Raw genomic sequence first — 18,384 nt, 5'->3', positions numbered from 1 at the left:
TGTGTCCACATGAAGACCTTCCCAGCTGACACCTGCCACGTGGCAGGCCAGGGTTCACACGCCACATGCATGATCCAGCCAATCCCCTGTGGCCTACTCCAGCTTCAGACTCAGGTGGCCGCCACATGACAGATGGGGGAAACTGAGGCCCAGGCTGGCCACACAGCCAGGGGCAGCAGGGAGACAGATCCTACCGCCCTCCCGGCCAGGCCCTGCCCTTGGCCACCAGCCCTGCTGACATCCGGCCTCCACATCTTTGCCCAGGCTGCTGACCCACTGGGACACCCCCCGCCCCCACAGTCGCCCTGCAGAGCTCACGTCTGCCATAGCGCTCCCTCCAGGAAGCGGCCAGGGCTCCCCGTCCCCCGGACCCTGCTGGTCCCCAGGTGGGGCGCCTGACCAGGCAGCCAGCAAACACCCTCTAGGACAGCCAGAGCCGGGGACACAGGGGACCAGGGAGGGTGGAAACCTAGCCAAAGTCACACAGCACGCAGCCTCCCCCTCAGCACAAACGTGGGACCTGTCAGGCCTCTGCTGAAGGTCTGAGAGTCAATCAACTAGCATCCACAGCGTGCAACGCGGGCGCTCTGTCAGCTTTCCCTGGTGCCATAGGGCTGCCTCTCGGTTGGTCACCGTCCTGTCCTCACCACTGTCCCAACAAGGCCTTATGCTGCCCCTTAGACGTTCTGGGACAGGGTCTCATCTCCCGAGATCTCATGGGCCTGTCTCTCACCCTCTGTGGCCCTGGACACGCCACCTCCCACGGCACCTGCTGTCCCTCCGTCCGCAGGCCTCCCCAGGGGACGACGCCAGTGGGCGGCCTCCCCCACGGGCCAGCACACACCTGCCCCCCGCCCCTGGGCGCCCACCGCCGCCGCCTCACCTCGCTCGCGCACGAAGTAGGCCAGGTAGAGGTCGAGCTCCTTGACCGCCACGCCGATGTGATGCGGCTGCACGCAGAGCACCGGGTGGCCGCACTGCGCCGCCTTGACCAGGCGCTCGCCGTCGGTGCTCTCCAGCGGGATGCCCTTGAAGAGGATGACCATGACCAGGTCCAGCCGCCACACCTTGTCGGCCTGGCGCAGGCAGTCGATGCGGCGCATCTTGCCCTTCTGGTCGGGGTTGGAGAGCACGCAGCCCGGCGCCTTCTTGCCGGTGATGGCCAGCACGAAGTCCTCGCGGCACTCGGGCCGGATGTCTTTGCGCAGCTTGGCCAGCAGCCGGGATGCCCACTTCTGCTTCACCTCGGCCTTCTCGCCCAGCAGCTCGTCCTTCACCGCGCGCTCCTCGTCCTTCGACATCCGCTTCTCATGCTTCTTGAAGTATTTGCGCTTCCGCGCCTGCAGGTTGAACCAGGTGTAGGCGAAGGCGCGGACGTGAGGCAGCAGCGCCTCGATGAACGGGTGGAACTCATCCTGTGGGCACGAGAGGCCAGAGGTCAGGAGACGCCGGGGGACCGTGGGCCCCCTACCCCGCCCGGGAGACTGAGGCAGGGGGGCTCCAGGAAGACCCGCGGGGAGGGCCAGGCGCATGGGGGCCGCCGCTGACCTGGTCACCTCCTGGGGAAAACTCAAGGCCAGAGGGGACCCAGCAGAAGTGCCTGAGGACCGTCCTGAACCCCAACACACAGACAGGGCAAGCGGAGGGTCCCCAGAGGTCCTATGGGAGCTGACCCGCTGTACAGTCGGGGAAAACTGAGGTCGGGAGAATGGGGAGGTTACGGACCTACTATCTGCCCACCAGGACGGGGGTCTGCAAACCCCAGTCTGCAAGCGCCCTAAAGAACGAGACAGGGAGCATCCTAGTCCCTTGCAGCTACCCAACTGTGCACGGTGGCCCCCAGTTAGCCCTAGACGTGACGCGCAAGCCATGGGCATGGCTGAGTGCCGATAAAACTTTATTTACAAAAACAGGTGGTGGTGGGCGCTGGGCCCCAGGCCTGTTGTCTGCAAACTCCTGAACTGCAGTCTGAGCTCCAATGTCCAGAGCAGGGCCAAGCATAGAGCAGGTGCTCGACGACTGCAGCAGAAACCAAGCTCAGATAGTGTCACCATCAGCAAAGAAAGCTGACACTGGATTCGGGGTTGGGGGTGGGTGGGTCCCCAGGGCTGCCTCTACTGGCCCCTTAAATTAAAAAACAAAACAAAACAATGAGGTCTAGGGGTCATTCGTAGAGACAGACCGGCAGAGGTCCATGGGGCGACACTAGGGCAGCCGGGACGGAAGGGGCAGGGAGGGCTCCTGCATGGACCCACCGTAGGGGCTGAGAGAGCGAGAGAAGGGGAGCTGGGCCACGGAGGTCCAGAGCTGGAGAGAGGGGCCCCTGGGCGCCTGTTCACCCCATGACCCTGCCCCCCACAGACCCATTCAGATGGAGAAACCGAGGCCTGACCAGACCTGTGACTTCAACACCCCCCACACATCTTGCCTAACCGGCGTTGCTGGGAGACACCAACACCTGTTTTACGGATGAAGAAACCGAGGCCCCAAGAGACGCCCTACTCATGGGGGGCATGGACCGTTCCCCGTGAAAACAACAGCAGCGCTGGCTGGGTCGTGGGAGGCCCCTGACCCCTTCTGTCTGGTGGGATGGTGGTCCCACCCTCTCCAGGTTTCATCAAGGGAAACTGAGTCTGCAGAACCCCTGGGGCCTGGCTTCTCAGCGTCCAGGAGAAAGGAAGGCAGAGAGGAGAAACCCTGGGGCTCCCGGACTCCGCCTGTGGCCTGGGCCGTGGGCTTCCAGGGACGTGAGCCCCTCCACAGGCCGCAGCTACCCATTGAGCGAGGGGACCTGAGGCCCGGAGAGGAGCGGACACCCGCCCTGGGTCCCCCAGGGTCTCAGGGCCTCGTGAGGACCCCAGCCCAGGCCCCCAAGGCCCGTGCGGAGGCCGCCGCCGCTTTCCCAGAACAGCCTGGGGTCCCGGGGAGGCGGCTGCTCGGGGCTCTCCGTTTGCCTTCGGGTTGGACGCGTGGCCCGGCTTGGGCCCACCACCAGGCCAGGACTGTCCCCGGAGCCCCCAGCATGTGCCCTCCCTACTCTGTGCACCCCTGGCCGGGCCGTGGGGCGCTGGGGGGGGGAGGGAGATGACCTCAGATTTCACCTATTACTGAGGCTCTGAAAATAGCCTCCCGCCCTCGCCCGGGTGGGGCGGATGGGGCTCGGCTCATGCCAGCCCGCTCCCCACTCCGATGTCCCCCAAAGCGTGAGTCACCAGAACAGCTGCGGCAGGGGCTGGACCTCAGGGCTCTCTTCGGAGGCCCACTCCCCACCCCCACCCCGGCTGACCCGCTGAGGCAGGGGGAGGGGCGAGGCGTGCATCCCGGTCCCGCTCCTTGTCCCTCGTGCTCATGGTCGTGGTCATGGTCATTGGCAGGGCTTCTGCGCCTGAGGCCCACCTGACGGCCCCAGAGTCAGGGAGTGACTCACCCAGGGTCACACCGCCGCTCAGCAGAGCTGGGACCAGAGCCCAGGCTGCCCGGCCGGAGGACCAGGGGTAGGGAATCGATAGAGGCCCAGGTCGCTGCCCCCAGCAGAGGGGAGGCCAGGGTGGCAGGAGGCCAAGCAGTGGTGTTGACATAGAGCCGTGGCTGCCACCCAAACCGGCGCTTACTGGGGTAGCGATAAGAGGGAGCTGGGAAGGGGCAGCTGGAATGCGGGCCGGTGGGGCAGGCTGACGGATCCCCGTGCGCCTCCCCTTTCTGGGGGCCCTACACACCCCCGAGGGGCCCACTCTCCAGAGAGGTGCCAGGGAGGCGGACAGGGGCGGGAGCCCACGTCACCAGTGACCCCAGCTGGTCCGGGAGGAAGGAAGACAAACAGTCTGTAACTGGGTCACGGACCTGCTGCCCTATCCTCCCTCGTCCTCCCCGGGGGGTCAGGTCAGGTGAGAGGCAGGCCTGTTACTCTTTGTCCCACGGGACCTGCAACATCCGAGGCATCTTTCCCAGGCACCTCCCCCTGCCCAACCCGCCCGGCTTGACAGGCAAAGGAGGCAGTCCAGGCGGGCCAGAGGCAGAGATTCCTCCCGAACTCCTACACATCCCTCAAAGCCCTGTCCCCACGTTCCTTCTCCTTCGGGCAGCCTTCCGTGCTCTCCTTAGGGATTCCCACAGACCTCGCCTGGACCACACAGGCTGGGCTTCTGAGTCCAGCTCTACTGCTACCCCCCAACCCCCGACCCCGAGACTGAGACCGGGGGCCAAAGCACGCGTTTGCCAAGCAGACTCTACAAGGGGATGAGGCTGGGCGGCAAAGGGCCTCCATTTTCACCTTCCATCTGGCCCCAGAACAAACCGAGGCTCTGCTTTGGGCCTCGGTTTCTCACCCTGTACACCCGGTGGGATGGGATCCTGCAGCTGTCGGGTGTGTCCCGGGGCGGGGGGGTGGGGTTGTCTGTTCCTGGTAACCAGGGAGGCAATGTCGGAGGCAGGCCAAGCAAGGCCAGGCCTTTCCCAGAAACTCCGCTCGGCCCGCTGGGATTTCCTGGCCCAGGAGGTCAGCAGCTGGGAGGTGGACACCTGGGTCCAAGCCCTGGCTGGTGGCTGGCTGGGGCCACGACGTTCCCGTCCACCAACCACAAGATTTCCAGGAAGGAGTCTCTCTCCTTCAGTCACTCAGCGGCTCGCCAAGCGTTACCGGGCACTGCCTGAACCACCTAAATGCGGATCCCGAACTCTTATGCATCCTGCAAAGCCCTGGTTCCGACGTCTTTTCCTCTACGTTAAGGCCAGCGTTAAGGGGCGAAGGGCAGAGCTCCTGGTCAAAGCCGGGTCCACCTGGCACCAGAGGGGGTGTCCCCAACCTCGGATCATCCCTCCCCTCACGCTCAGAGCAGCACAGCGTAGGCATGACCCCAGGTCATGAGGGCGAGATCCATGTGATCGTTTGACAAACATATATGGAGTGCCTGCTGTATGCCAGCCCCGTGCATGGTGCTACGGACCCAGCAGTGACCCGGGCTCAGTCTCCGCGTGGATCCTGACCTGGGGCAAGGATGGACGTTAAACAAGCCGGCACGATGCGTAATAAAATGTCAGTCTAGGGATCCCTGGGTGGCACAGCGGTTTAGCGCCTGCCTTTGGCCCAGGGCGTGATCCTGGAGACCCGGGATCGAATCCCACATCGGGCTCCCGGTGCATGGAGCCTGCTTCTCCCTCTGCCTGTGTCTCTGCCTCTCTCTCTCTCTCTGTGTGTGTGACTATCATAAATAAATAAAAATTAAAAAAAATTCTTTCTTTAAAAAAAAATATAAATAAAAAAAAATAAAATGTCAGTCTGAACAAAGTGCCCTGAAAAAATTTCAAGGCGTTTGGGGAATGCCCAGGGGGTTGTTTCTTAGCTGACAGTGGTCCCGGCGGCGGTGGAGGTGGGGTGGGATCTTTCGTGGGAGAGGACATTTGAAAAAAAGATCTAAAAAAATGCCAGGCCAGGGTAAGAGCTTTCCAGAGAGTGAGGACAGCATGTGCCAAGGCCCGGAGGCAGCGCCATAGCGCAGGTTTGTGAGAAGAGTGAAGAGGTCGGTGTGGCTGAAACAGAGTGAACGAGGAGGGGGGTGGGGGAGGGCAGGGAGGTGCCGGGGGCTGTCTGTGCGGGGTCTTGGGGGCCTCTGGGAGGAATCTGGGCACGCGGAGTAGTGGGGGTGGAAACTTCCTGCCCCAGTGACCGGGGAGGCTGAACCCTGGATCTCCTGCCTTCCCTCTCTGTGCCTTCTGTGCCAGGGACACGGCGGGGGCTGGGCCAGGCGCGGAGGGAGGCCGGGAGCGGGGCCACCGGGCCACGGGCTGCGCGTGTCTCGAGCGATCAACCCCACAACACAGGGCCGACCTCGTACCCGCTTTCCGCAGGGAGAGACCGAGGCACTGGGCACGGAAGCCACCAAGCCTGAAGGAGCCCCGCTGGGATCGACCCCGCGTCCCCGTGACCGCGGGCCTCCTGACACCTCAGCCCCACTGCCGGGACTCCCCAGAGAGGCCCACCCTGCACCCCGTAGGCTCTGTCTGCCTCCCCAGGGCCTCCTTGCCCTGCCCAGTGCCCGGACCGCGGCCCCTCCAGGACACGGATATATCATCCCCGTCCCCAGCTGGGCCCCCAGCACCCGGATCCCCCAGGAGCAATCCGTACGTCACCCCGTCCAAACGCCCCACGCATCAGCGGATGCCAGCACCCCCATGGGGTTGGCCAGACTCAGCAGGACCCCGGAGAAGGCCGCGCGGGGAGGAATGACCCTGGACAGAACCCTCCGGGGTCCCAGCTGACCCTGTCACCCAGCCCAGGGCCTGGCTCCCACTGAGCCAACTGTGACAGGGTCCAAAGCGCCCCCGAGAAGTATAACAACAGCCTGAATCACAGCCACCTTTATTTGGCACCCACTGTATACCAGGCACTGTGTTGGGGGTGAAGCCTCTGAGGACGGCAGAACAGTCTCCCCCAGGGTCTCATGCGGGCGGGAACTGAGGCTCACAGAGTGGCCGCTCTCGGCCGGGCCGTCCATCCCTTCACGCGGCAGGTACCCGTGAGCGCCTACTGCATGCCAGGCCCTGAGCTGAGCACCTCACAGGGGTCCCGCCTCCCGAATCCGCAGCTGGAGATAACCGCTGACCATCACAGTGTGGACAAGGGGACACAGACGGGCCATGTGGCCCCGAAGCCGAGAATTCCTTCCTGAGCACGGTCTGCATAGGCTCTGGGGGCCCCAGGCCTGCGCCTCGGTGACCCCCGTCGGAGCACCTGTGGGGCCGGCCAGGCCGGGCTACGTCTTCACCGGTGCCATCAGCAAGCAGTCCGTCTGCGTGCACACCCCTGGGCGAGTGGGCAAGTGGGCAGCACACGTGTGTGCAGGGGGGTGTGAACAGTGCATCCACGTGTGAGGGCGACAGGAAGACCCGGACATGCTGAGCGGTTCCCATCCCTGTGATGTGAGGATGGAGGGAGGAGGGTTCAGGCTGAGAGAAAGAGACAGAGACAGAGGTGGGGGGAGAGGCAGAGATGGGAGGGAGAGAGAGACAGAGACAGGGGTGCGGGGAGAGAGAGATGGGGCAGACACAGAGGTGGAGAAGGGGGAGAGACAGAGGTGGGGAGAGAGAAGTGGGGGGAGAGAGAGACAGAGATAGAGGTGTGGGGGGAGAGAGATGGGGGAGACACAAAGATGGGGGAGGAGGAGAGACAGAGGTAGGGGGAGAGAGATGGGGGAGGGGGAGAGAGAAGTGGGGGGAGAGAGAGACAAAGGTGGGGGGAGAGAGACAGGAACAGAGGTGCAGGAAGAGAGAGATGGGGAGGGGGAGAGAGACAGAGACAGAGGTGGGGGAGGGGGAGAGAGCTGGGGGAGGGGGAGAGAGGTGGTGAAAGAGAGACAGAGAGGTGGGGGGAGAAGAGTCAGGGACAGAGGTGGGGGGAGAGAGATGGGGAGGGAGAGAGACAGAGACAGAGGTGGGGGGAGACAGATGGGGAGGGGGAAAGAGAGTGGGGGGGAGAGAGACAGAGATAGAGGGAGAGAGAGAAGGAGAGAAGGAGGGAGGAGGAGGAGGGAGAGAGAGGGAGAGAGGGAGAGAGGGAGAGAGAGGGAGAGAGAGGGAGAGAGAGGGAGAGAGAGGGAGAGAGAGAGAGGGAGAGGGAGAGGAGAGGGAGAGGGAGAGGGAGAGGGAGAGGGAGAGGGAGCGGGAACGCTGACTCGGCCAGAATCCCAGCTTCGTGATTTACAAGGCGCCTGGCCCTGGCGCGCTCGCTGAGGCACCTCCGCGCCGCAGAGAAGGGAGGAGGGAGAGACAGACGCAGAGACAGCGACAGGGAGGTTGTGCTTTTTGCAGGAGCCGGGCAGAGGCCAGCAGACCCTGCGGGGTGGCGGGGTGGGGTGGGGGATCACCCGGGGAGCGCCAAGCGGAGTGTCCCCAACCGCCCGCCCGCAGGCCGTGCTGTGCCGCCCGGGCAGGCCCTGGCCCTCTCTGGGCGCGGCGTCTCCCAGTCCTCGGGTGCGGGGCACCCCGACCGCCCCACAGCCCAGGCCAGGCCTAGAGCTCACTGCCTCCCCCGCCCCCCAGGCGCCTCAGCGGCCGGGCGCCCTCTGGCCTCGGCCTCCCCCCTGGAGAATCGGCAGTGCCGGGGCGCCAGGCCCAGGGGGAGCCTGGGCAGAAATGAAGGGAGGAATGAATGAATGAGGGAGGGAGGGGCCCTGGCGGCCGCCGCGGCCGCGGCCTCGGCCCCGGGGAATCCTGGGCACTGCAGCCAAGAGGGATTTGGCCCCAAACCCGGAATAACTAACGTGGCGGTGCCGGGCGGAGGGAGGCAGGGAGGGAGGCCCGGAGCAGGGCCAGCGCGGGGAGGCCGCCTTCCCGCCGCCAGGATTTATGGAAGTAACGGCTGCTCCACACAGTTCCTCTTAAGAGTAAAAGTGAAAAAGCGCTTGAGTCACCACTGAAACAGGGACGGGGCTCCCAGAATCCTCCAGGGCCGCGGCCGCCGCTGCCCCCCCCCCTTGGCGGGCAGGCCCAGGGGGCACCGGGCTCGGGCACCGGGGCGCTGCCTCCCCCCTCGGCTCCGGCTCCGACAAGGATCCGGGTCGGATCAGCTAAAAGCGAGCTATTTCAGGATGGGCCCAGGTTGTAAAATTAGTTGGGAAAAGGGGGGAGACGGAGGCCCAGAGACGGGGAGACACACTGGAGAGACTATGGACTTGGGGGCCCGGGGAGAGACACACGGAGCCGGATGGAGACACAGACAGAGACGCAGGCAGAGACGGGGAGAGACGGAGAGACAGGGAGATGGAGCTGGGGGCGGTCACAGAGAAGGGGGGTGGTGGCACGCTTAGGGACCCGAGCCGGGCAGCCAGGAGCAGAGGTCCTGCATGGGGGGGTCAGTTGGGGTGCTCCGGGGACCCCCGCCAGAGGCCCCAGGCCAGGCTGGCTCTCCCAGGAGCTCTGGGGTTGCCCTCAGGCTGCCTGACAGGGGGTCCCAGGACTCCCATCCTGGGGGGGACGCAGGAGATAGGGGAGGCAGGGGACCCCCCTGCACGTGGGCCACTCTCTCTGCACTCTGGCCTGGCGGCGAGGGGGGCTCCCTGTCTCTGTCTCCCTGTCCCCAGCCCGGGGCAGGCTCAGGGAGGCGGCAGGGCCGAGTCCAGCAGGGGCACAGCCCCGCCAGGCCCCGTGAGCACACGCTCACCCCGGGGCTCCGCTCCTCACCGCCACCGCCACCGCCACCGCCACCGCCTCTCGCGGCAACGTGGATGAAGGCCTGTCTCCCGAGGAGTCCTGATGGGGGAATTCCAGGGCTCGGTGACAAAAGGCGGCCTTCCAACCTCCTCCCTGGAATAGCCTCCCTGGCTCAGCCCCCCTGTGTGGCTGGCGGGAGCTGGCAAGCGCACGGAGGGCGGAGGGGGCGGGGGCACCCACAGCCACCCAGGCCACCCTGCAAGCCCAGAGGCTGGGAGGCCCAAGGTCACACGGCAACCCAGAGGAGAACCCAGTAGCTCCCAGTTGCTCCCGGGAGCTGCAGGACAGCGGGGAGGCAGAGGAGGGGCAGCACTGACAGCTTCCGGGGGAGACCCCCCTCCAAAGTTGTTCAGAAGGGGAAACTGAGGCCTGCACTGGGGCAGGGACTGGCCCAAGGTCACTCAGGGGATTATGGGTAAGACAAGCTCTGAGACCCCCCCTCCCCCGGGGGGGACACCCATCCACCCATTTGCTGGGGGGAACCAGGAACTCCCTACTCCCTACCCCAGCAGGAAAGAGTCCACCACCAATGACGGGGACCCCAAGATCCTGGATTGGGGACGCTCCCCACAGAGGCTGGCGGTCCCTGAGGCCCCAGCCAGGCATCCACGTGCTCCCCACAAGGGAGGGAGGAGGGACACGGGACACGCAGCCCCCCCCCCCCCCACTCAGAGGACTCCCAGAGTCGTACACTTTGCAAGCTGGAGGCCACCCCGGCCCTGTCTCCAGAACCTGCCTTAGTCCTCAGGAGAAACTGAGGCCGGAGCCCCCCTGGCCTAAAGAGACACGAGGGTGTGGGGGGAGCTGGAAGTAGACCTGGGGGTGTCCCAGAGAGAACTAGGGGAGGCCGGGCCGGGCCGGCCGCCCCCTCCCCACGCACCCCGGGGCCCGTTGCACAAGGGCTCAGCCCGGGGCGGCCTGGGAGCGCGGCCAGGGGTGAGAGGCTGCGGGAGGGGGCAGGGGCAGGGCAGGTGCCGGGCCGGCGAGGCGTCCGCAGCGCCGCAGTGCCCGGCCAGACCCCGGAACGCCCGGCCTCCCGGCTCCTCCCGGCTCCTCCCGGCTCCTCCCGGCGGCGGCGGCGCAACGATCCAGGATCGATGCGGTGAAAATACCAGCTCGGTGTCGGGGGGCGGAGGCCGCGCCGCGGTGTCAGCGCCCCCTCCCCCGCCCCTGGCGCCTCCAACTCCGCGCGCCCCCTCCCCCCTCCCCGCACACGTGGGCCAGCGCGGGGGGACGGCGTCCCGGGGCCCGGGGGGGGGGCGCTGTCTGGGGAGCTCGTCCGAGGGAGCCCGTCCTCGGCAGTGCCCGGGGGGGGGGGGGGGCGGCCAGGACCCCTCGACTGCGCCCGGAGGCAGGCCGGGGTGGGGGGTCCCCGCAGAGGCCCGCCCTCGCCGCTGGGGGGGCGCTCCCCGGACCTTCCCGGGTGGGGGCGAGCCCCGCGCGCGCGCAGGGGGGCGGCCGGGGCGCCGGGGGCGGGGCGGGGGTCCCGGGGACGGGTCTCGCGGGGGGGGGGTCCCCGGGCCGGCCCATCCCCCACCGGCCCCCGGCCCTCGGCGGGGGCGCCCTGCGGGGCGGCGGGAGGGACGCGCGCCCTTCCCGTCCCGCCTCCTCGGGCTTCCCGGCGCGGGGCCCTGGCGCGGGGGGCGCGGGGCGCGGGGCGCGGGGCGTACCTGGGTCAGGCAGAGCGGGGACGAATACATCCCGGGCGCGGCGGGAGGCGCAGGGCCGGCCGGAGCGGGCGCGCTGAACTTACTGAGTCATTTTTCCAAACCCCCCCGCGGCCGCGGCCGGCGCGCTCCTCGCCGCCTCCTCCCTGGATCTCCCTCCTCCCTCCTCCCGCGCTCGCTCGCTCTCCCTCTCTCTTCCTTTCCTGTCCCCCCTCCCTCTCTCCTCCTCCTCCGTCTCTGTCTCTCCGTGTCTCTGTCTCTCCTCCCTCCGGCAGCCTCCCCCTCCCTCCCCCCAATTCCCCTCCCCTCCCACCCGAACCTCCCACTTCTCAACATCCAACTTTCAAAGAAACGAGGGAAAAAAGAGCGCGAGCGGGGAAGCAAAGCCGCTCCCCCCCCACGCCCCGCGAACCCCTATCATCGCTATTGGTACGAATTACGAGCCGCCTGGTCCCGGGCACCGGACGGGACCGACTGGCCGCGCGACCCGGGTCACCGCGGGTCCCCCAGGACCGCCCACCCGAGTCCAGTGGGGAGGGGGGGTGGGCTGGTGCTGGACACTTTGGGGCCGGAGGTGATTTTTAAGACCCCCCCCTACCCTCCCCGCGCTGGCCGGGAAGTTGGAGAAAAGAGCCAAGTTGGGGGGGGGGGAGGGAAAGAATGAAGAAGTGACGTGTGCAGAGGCCCGGCGCCAGCGCGCGTCTTTCCCCTTAAAGATGTACAACCCGGGGTGCAGGGCAGGAGAGGGGGCTCCGGGGGCATCTCTCCCTCTGCTCCCCCAGAGCCACACATGGGCTGCGGTTCCCTGGGCACAGGGGTTGGCTCCAAGTGCACTCCTCCACCAGCCCAGCAGCCCCAAAGGTCCCAGCTGACCCCAGAGCCGCCAGCACGCTGCTCTCGCCTCTTCAGTTAGCACCCGAGGGGACCCGGGTGTGCAGGGAGGGGGGTTGCTGTGGCATCCCCCACGAGTCTCCCCAACATGCCAGGAGGATGTGTCCAGAGCCTCAGGCTGGCCAGGTGAACCCTTGCAGCCTTTTCCCCAGGCGTCCAGTAATTCCTACTGGCCCCAGCAGTGTGCCCATTTCACGGATCTGGAAACTGAGGCACAGCGAGTGGCTTGGAGCCAGGCCACCTGGCCCCAGAACCCACATTCCTAAAGCTCCACTGTTCTCCCTCTAGAGAAACGGGGCATAGACCTGATACCGCCCCTCATCTGAGCCCCCAGGGTGCCTGAGGACCATGACCTCAACCCTTCCCCATTCACTCTCAGAATCCTCCCATTCCCAGCCTCCACCACAGAAGCTCCCACTCCCATCCCACAGACCAGGGCGATGTGTCGCTCTGCCCCTTGGTGTCAAGTGCACTGACGGTGCCCACCCATGGGATCCATGGGCATGAGGATAATGGCACTTAGCAGAGCCTTGACCTTCTGTCAAATGTGCACCGAGGCATTCTTAGAAAGCCTGGTGATTTTGATTTGTTCTCTCCCAGTATCCTGACGCCAAATGATACCCTCTTGCCAACTTGGGGCAGCTGCCCCATGCCCAGGGTAAAGGAAGGTGCCAGGAACCCTGCTATTCTCCCGCGTTACAGGGAGGAAACAGGCCCAGAGAAAGGGAGCCGCTCGCCCAGGGCCCCGGGGATGGACCAGGGGGGAGCAGGGTTCCCACAGCACACACGTTCAGGGCCACGGCGACCCCCCACTGCATGTGGGTGTCCGTTATTCAAACAAATAGTGCTTAGCACTTCGGGAGCACTTCACGGGAATGTCTGAAAACCCCTGCCGGGTGGGAGTGTGGGGAGGGGTGCATTTCAAAACCCCAGGATGAACGGGGAAGGCAGGTGTCTAGGAATCCAAATGCCAACATAACGTCACGCAGTATTTTATTATTTTAAAAGTGCAAGGAGCACAGAGAGTACAAGATCCCGATTTCACAGACATTTAAAAGTTACCCTTGGCTTCAGAGGGTTGTCCCGGCTTTGGCCCTCTGAGCCCAGCCTGCCCCCCAACCCCCAGGCTTCTGTTGGCAAAGTGAGGTTTGGAGAGTACAGACTAACCCCCTGGGAGCGTCAGTCTCCACATCTGTAAAATGGCAAAGGTGCTAGGACCCGCCTGGAGGAGGGCTGGTGAGTTGGGAGTCCTGGGGTTACCTGTGTGGACACCCTGGACACCACGAGTGGGACAGTGCGGACGAATGTGCTCTAGTCCGGGCAGGAGGGGCCCTGCGAGCTCACAGCGGGCCAGCGCTAGTGCAGGGCTGTGGCCAGGTCTGTGCCTCCTCCAGCAGCAGCTAAACTCCAGGGTGCCTCGGCTTCCCCTCAGCTTCCCCTCCGTGGGAAAGGGCAAAGGTAGTTCCAACCCCTTGGGATGTCGTGGGTGAACCAGTGACTGGACTGACGTTAGGACACTGCCTTGCACCTGGCAGTGTCTTACCAAAGCAATTGGTGGATCCGGACCTGTTTGTGCCAGGGCCCAGGAGGCGAGGGTGGGGGCACGATTTAGCCTCTGGCACCCTGGATGGAGCACCATGTAGCTCGTTGGTTTAAAAAAATCAAATAAAACACGCTCGCTCCTTTATAGCTCATTCTGTCTTCTCTCTAACTGTCCCTGGGACAGAGGGACAGACGCACAAGTGTGTTGACTACCACTCTCTAACACCAACGGCAACAATTTGGGAACAAGCCACTGCGTCCATGGGGGGAGGGCAGTCGGGGAGACTACTATGCAGCTCCATAAAAGCACAAGCAAGCTGTAGGCAGGGCTTCTCCCTGCAGGGTGCTCTGGATCATTCTCTGCCCGGAGGGGGGGGACTGGGGGCATCCTGGACACCGTGGGGGAGGGGTGCTGAGCAGCATCCCTGGCTCCTTCCCACTGGATGCCAGGAGCACCCCCCAGTCCAGACAGATGTCCCCAGACATTACCCAGTGTCTCCTGGGGCAGAACAGTCCCTGGGTGACACCCCCCACCCCACCCCACCCCACCCCGCCCACTGGAAATGCTGCAAGGAGACTCAAGCTCTCATCTGGGATTCTTTTGTTAAAAAAAAAAAAAAAGCAAGCGTATTTGTAAGAATATGTACCTGTTATGTGTGCAATGGTTCAGACAAGGCTGATGGAAAGAGAGCTGCCCCGGAGTGGGGTCCCACCAGGGAGGGGTGGTGAGGAAGGCGGCTTTTCACTTTGGGGACTTTTATATCTTCCTTAGATGCTCCTGGGTGGTTTGTGTCATTAATAACCAACTTTTTAAAAAAAAGTGAGTGCCATTCACAGGGCAGCTGAGGCAGGGACCACAGGTGTCCACACAGTAAGTCCATAGCCACCACACCCAGAGAACAGAGGACACAGCACCGTCCAGGCCCTGGGAATGTGACAGTGTCACCCCTCCTCTGCCCTTGTGTTCCCATTTTACAGAGGAGAAACTGAGGTTCTAGAAGGCGATGTTAAGGTCTTTGGTCTCCACAAGTAAAGGTAGGATGGGGCACAAGGCTGGTGCAGATACACGCACAGACACACACACCATGCCCCACAGACACTCACGTCACAAAAATGCAGACACACAGTCCTCATATGACACATACAGTCACACACACGTGACACAAACACAGAGACTCCCATGAACTCAGACTTCCCCACACCTGGCCTCAAACATCTCCTCAGAGGGGCACCCAGGGACACCCGGACTCCCACAGACTCACACACGGCACACGCTCACACACACACACCTTCAGCAGACTTGGGGAGACGCACAGATCCACTCCAGTGCACACACAACCGTGAACATAACACGTACACGCTCCTTCACCATCACCCCCTCGCACCCAAACACAACCATGCACACGCCCACAGGCAGCAGCCCTCCCAGGATCCCTACACAGGTGCGGCCCTGCGCACCACATCCCTGCTCCTCCCCCACCCGCGCCCCCCAGAGCCCGGCCCAGGCTCAGTGCAGGGGTGGTTGGTGGTGGCGGCAGGGCCTGTCTCCCCACGCCAAATGCAGGTGCCTGTTGCGGCTGGGAGTGTGGTGAGGGTCTGTGCGCGGTGGTGCGGGCGTGCAGTGCTGTCCACCTGTGTCCTGGCTGTGTGCTTGTCAATGTTCCTGCACAGATGTGTCCCACTGCACCAGGCGCCCGCGGGAGAGGCTGTGCTGGGAAGGGCAGGCGGACCAGGTGTCCCACTGGGCGGGAGGGTGGCCGGACTGTTGTGCCTCCGCAGTGGCGGGGAGCACAGGGGAGGGGGCACACTGGCAGAGAGGGGGGCAGTTTACCAGACCTCGGGACCTCGAGGGTGGGGCGTCAGTGTAGGACCCCTCTTTCCCTTTCCCCAACAGCCCCCGAAAATGGGTTGCAGGTTTAAGGGAAAAAAAGCTGCTCCTCCGGCCTGGCCTTGGCGCTTTTATATTTAGAAAATTATATCAAGCGCCCCGGTGTGGGGGTGGGGGTGCGGCGGGGATTCCCCCGCAGGGGAGCAAACAACACTCTGTGCCCGCCCCTCTGGCCTGGGAGGGGGCAAGCGCAGGGAGGCAGGCCTGGGGGAGGCTCCCCGCTCGGGGGTGAGGGGGTTTCCTCGGCCACCTCCCGGCCCCGACCTGGCCCCCGCGCTTCTGTAGCCAGCCGTCCCTCGGGACCTGCTCCGCGCGGAGTGGGGGGACACCCGCCGCCCCGCCTCCCTCTGGGGCAGGTCCCCGCGCACGCGCAGCCCCGGGCGGGAGCAGGCGCCGCCGCCGAGCGATCGTGTCCCGGCGCCACCTCGCGCCCGAGCCTCAAGCCGGGACCACCTGGGGCCCCGCGGATGGGGCACCCCGAGTGGAGGGGGTGGTGTGGGGTGAGAGGAGGGGTCAGGGTTTAGAGGAAACACCCGTCCCCCACTCAGGGACCCCGGTGCAGGAGCAAAGGAACTGGGGGGGCCCAGGAGCTGCAGACCCACCCCCAGGAGGAGTCCCTGGGCGCGACACACACGCACACGGCGACACCCAGCCGTCCCCTGGGACGCGGCCGCTCGACACAGCCCCCGCGGCCGCACATGCCCAGGCGGGCCCCGCGGGTCACCCCGGGACACCGCGACCCTCCACGCAGCTTCCCAACATCTGCCCGGCGGGACCGCGGCCCGGCACTGCCGCCGCGCGAGCCGCACGATGCTCGGACACACGCGCAACGCGACGCCCTCGGCCACGTGGGTGCGCGGACACACGCAGACACATAAAGGACAGGCAGGGCTCGACGCCCGACCCCCGCGGCCCGGCCCGGACGGGGCCCCCGGCCGAGCAGAGCCGCCGACGCGCCCGGGCTCCCCGCGCCCACCCGCCGGGGCGCGGGCGCCCCCCACGCGCCCCCCAGCGCCGGATGCCGCCGACGCCCGCGGGCCGGGCCGGAACCCTCGGGCGCAGCCGCCGACGCCAAGCGGGCCCGGGGCGCGCGGGGCCGAGGCCCGGGGACCCCTCCCGGCGGCGGCCGGCGCGCGCGGCCGAGGGCCGAGGGCCGGGGGCCGGGGGCCGGGGGCCGGGGTCGGCGCGGGGGCGGCCCGGGGGCGGGGCAGCGCCGGGCGCGGGCGGGGTGCGGCCCCCGCGCGCTGCCGCCCGCCCCGCTCCAAGTTCAAGGCGCCCGGCGGCGGCCGCCGCGCGCTCTCCGCCCCTCTCCGCAGCGGCCATTTTCCGCTAGCTGGCGCGCGGCTGGCCGGGCCGGCACCCCCGGGCCCCGCCGCCCCCCGGCCCGCCGGCGCCCCCCCTCGGCCCCGCGCCCCGCGGGCTGCGCCTCGCTCGGGGGTCGTGCGCTCCGGGCCGCGCCCTCCCGCGTCCGGCCGGGCCGGGGAGCAGGCGGGAGGCGGGAGGCGGGAGGCGGGAGCCGGGCCCGGCGGGGGGGCCTCTCCGGGGAGCCCCGCCCTCCCCGCCAACTCCGCGGCCCCCCACTCGGGGTCCCCCGCTGGGCCCCGCGCGCCGGCTCCGCCTCCAGCCGCGCGCGGGGGGGCGGGGGGCACGGGCGGGCGGGGGTCCCGCGGCCGCGGGCGGCGCGGGGGGGTCCCCGCCTCGAGCCCCTCCCCTGGGCGGCCCCCGCCCCCCGCCCCCCCAGGCCTCGCAACTTTCGCCGGGAGCCCACGCACCACCCCAAAAACTCCCCGGGCGAAAACGAAAGTGGGGGCGGCGACGTACCATGGCGCTGCTGCGAGGAGGCGAGGCCGGCGCCGGAGCGAGCGCGCTCGGTCCCCGGCGAGGGGGGGCCGGAGGCGGCGGGAGGAGGCGGCGAGGGAGGGCGCGCGGGGGAGGGAGCGAGCGCGCGAGGGAGGGGGCGCGCCGCGCCCGCCCCCCCGGCCCGCAGGACCCTCCCCTCGGCCCGCCCTCCCCCCGGCCCCGCGCGCCGCCCGCGCCTCAGGCCGCTCCGCGCCCCGGCCCCGGCTGCGGCGGCCCCGGCTGCGGCTCCATCCCCGGCGCGGCCCGCGCGAGGGGAGGCCGAGCGGGCGGCGGCCGCGGCGGGTCGCGGGGCCCAGGCGGGCGGCTGCGGAGGACGCGGACCCACCTCCGCCGCGGCGCGCGCGCGCTCGCACACACACACTCACACTCACACGCACACCCGCGCGCACGGGGCTCGGGGACACCCGCGGCCCGGGCCTCCGACCCGGCGCGGACGCACAGCGCACAGCGGCGCGCGCAGACCCGCGACCCGCACAGGCTCGGCCGCAGCGCGGAGCACACACGGCCTGCGGCGGCGCGCGGGGCGCGGGGCGCGGGGCGCGGGGCGCGGGGCGCGGGGCCCAGCTCGCAGCCGAGGGGTGTCTGGTCGCGCGGACACACGCCCGCCGGCCTGCGGCTGTCACCCAGGCAGACACCGGGACCCGCACATGCTCGCAGCCTGCGGGGTGTCGCGCACACAGCACAGCCTCCCGCCGTCACACACACTCACAGCCGCGGGGTGTGCCCCGGACACGCACACGGACGGACGCCCGTGGAAAGACCCTCCAGACCCCGACTGACCCGCGCTCCGACCCCGGGAGGCCGCCCCAGGCGACCGCGCCCGCCCCCACCCGGGCCCGTGAGTGCAGGTGTCCCGGATACACGCAGTCACAACAAGCACAGCGGGGAGGCGGGACAGATGGGGACACAGACAGACTCGGACACCGAGGGCGACAGACCTGGGGGGCGGGGGTCCCCTGGGGGTCCCGCAGGGGCTCCAGCGGGGCGGGGGGCGGGGAGCGCGCGGCGGCCTCGCAGGTGGGGGTGAGCGGGCGCCCCCTCCCCGGGTCACGGTTAATGGTGGAGCGTCCGCAGCGGGGGGAGGGGCGGGCGGGGAGGGTCACCCCCGCCCCTGCCGCGGCCGCCCTGAGCCGGGCCGCGGTGCCGCAGCGCCCCCCCACCCCCTGCGCTCTCCCGCAGTCCCCCTCCTCCGGCAGCCGCAGAGCAGGCGCCGCCCCCTTCCCCCCTCCCGGGCTCTGCGTCTGGCGCAGCTGGGGGACGACGGGAGGGGTCTCGCCCGGGCCCGGTGGGCGGAGGGGAGCCTGCGAGCGTCCTGCTGCCTGGGCTCCCCTC

General features: G+C 67.5%; 1 protein-coding gene across 4 annotated transcripts in view; it reads right to left on the bottom strand.

Moving 5' to 3' along the window:
* The window catches only part of NFIC (nuclear factor I C), a 59,045-nt gene extending 41,849 nt beyond the window's left edge, over nt 1-17,196 (bottom strand). For 2 of the 4 annotated variants that reach the window (XM_041764070.1, XM_041764072.1), the window contains exons 1-2: nt 10,875-11,085; nt 884-1,415 (exon numbers count right to left, since the gene is read on the bottom strand). In XM_041764070.1, coding sequence (XP_041620004.1) covers nt 884-1,415; nt 10,875-10,904 — 562 coding nt within the window. In that variant the 5' untranslated portion in view covers nt 10,905-11,085. Of the gene's footprint in view, nt 1-883; nt 1,416-10,874; nt 11,090-17,013 lie in introns of those variants that run through there. The other 2 variants (XM_041764069.1, XM_041764068.1) reach the window with 2 other exon arrangements.
* Nucleotides 17,197-18,384: the final 1,188 nt, after the last annotated feature.

The sequence above is a fragment of the Vulpes lagopus genome, chromosome 7 (assembly GCF_018345385.1).
Source record: "Vulpes lagopus strain Blue_001 chromosome 7, ASM1834538v1, whole genome shotgun sequence".
Lineage (NCBI taxonomy): Eukaryota > Metazoa > Chordata > Mammalia > Carnivora > Canidae > Vulpes > Vulpes lagopus.
The sequence above is the reverse complement of the archived record's forward strand: the minus strand, read 5'-3'. Positions and strand labels throughout refer to the sequence as shown.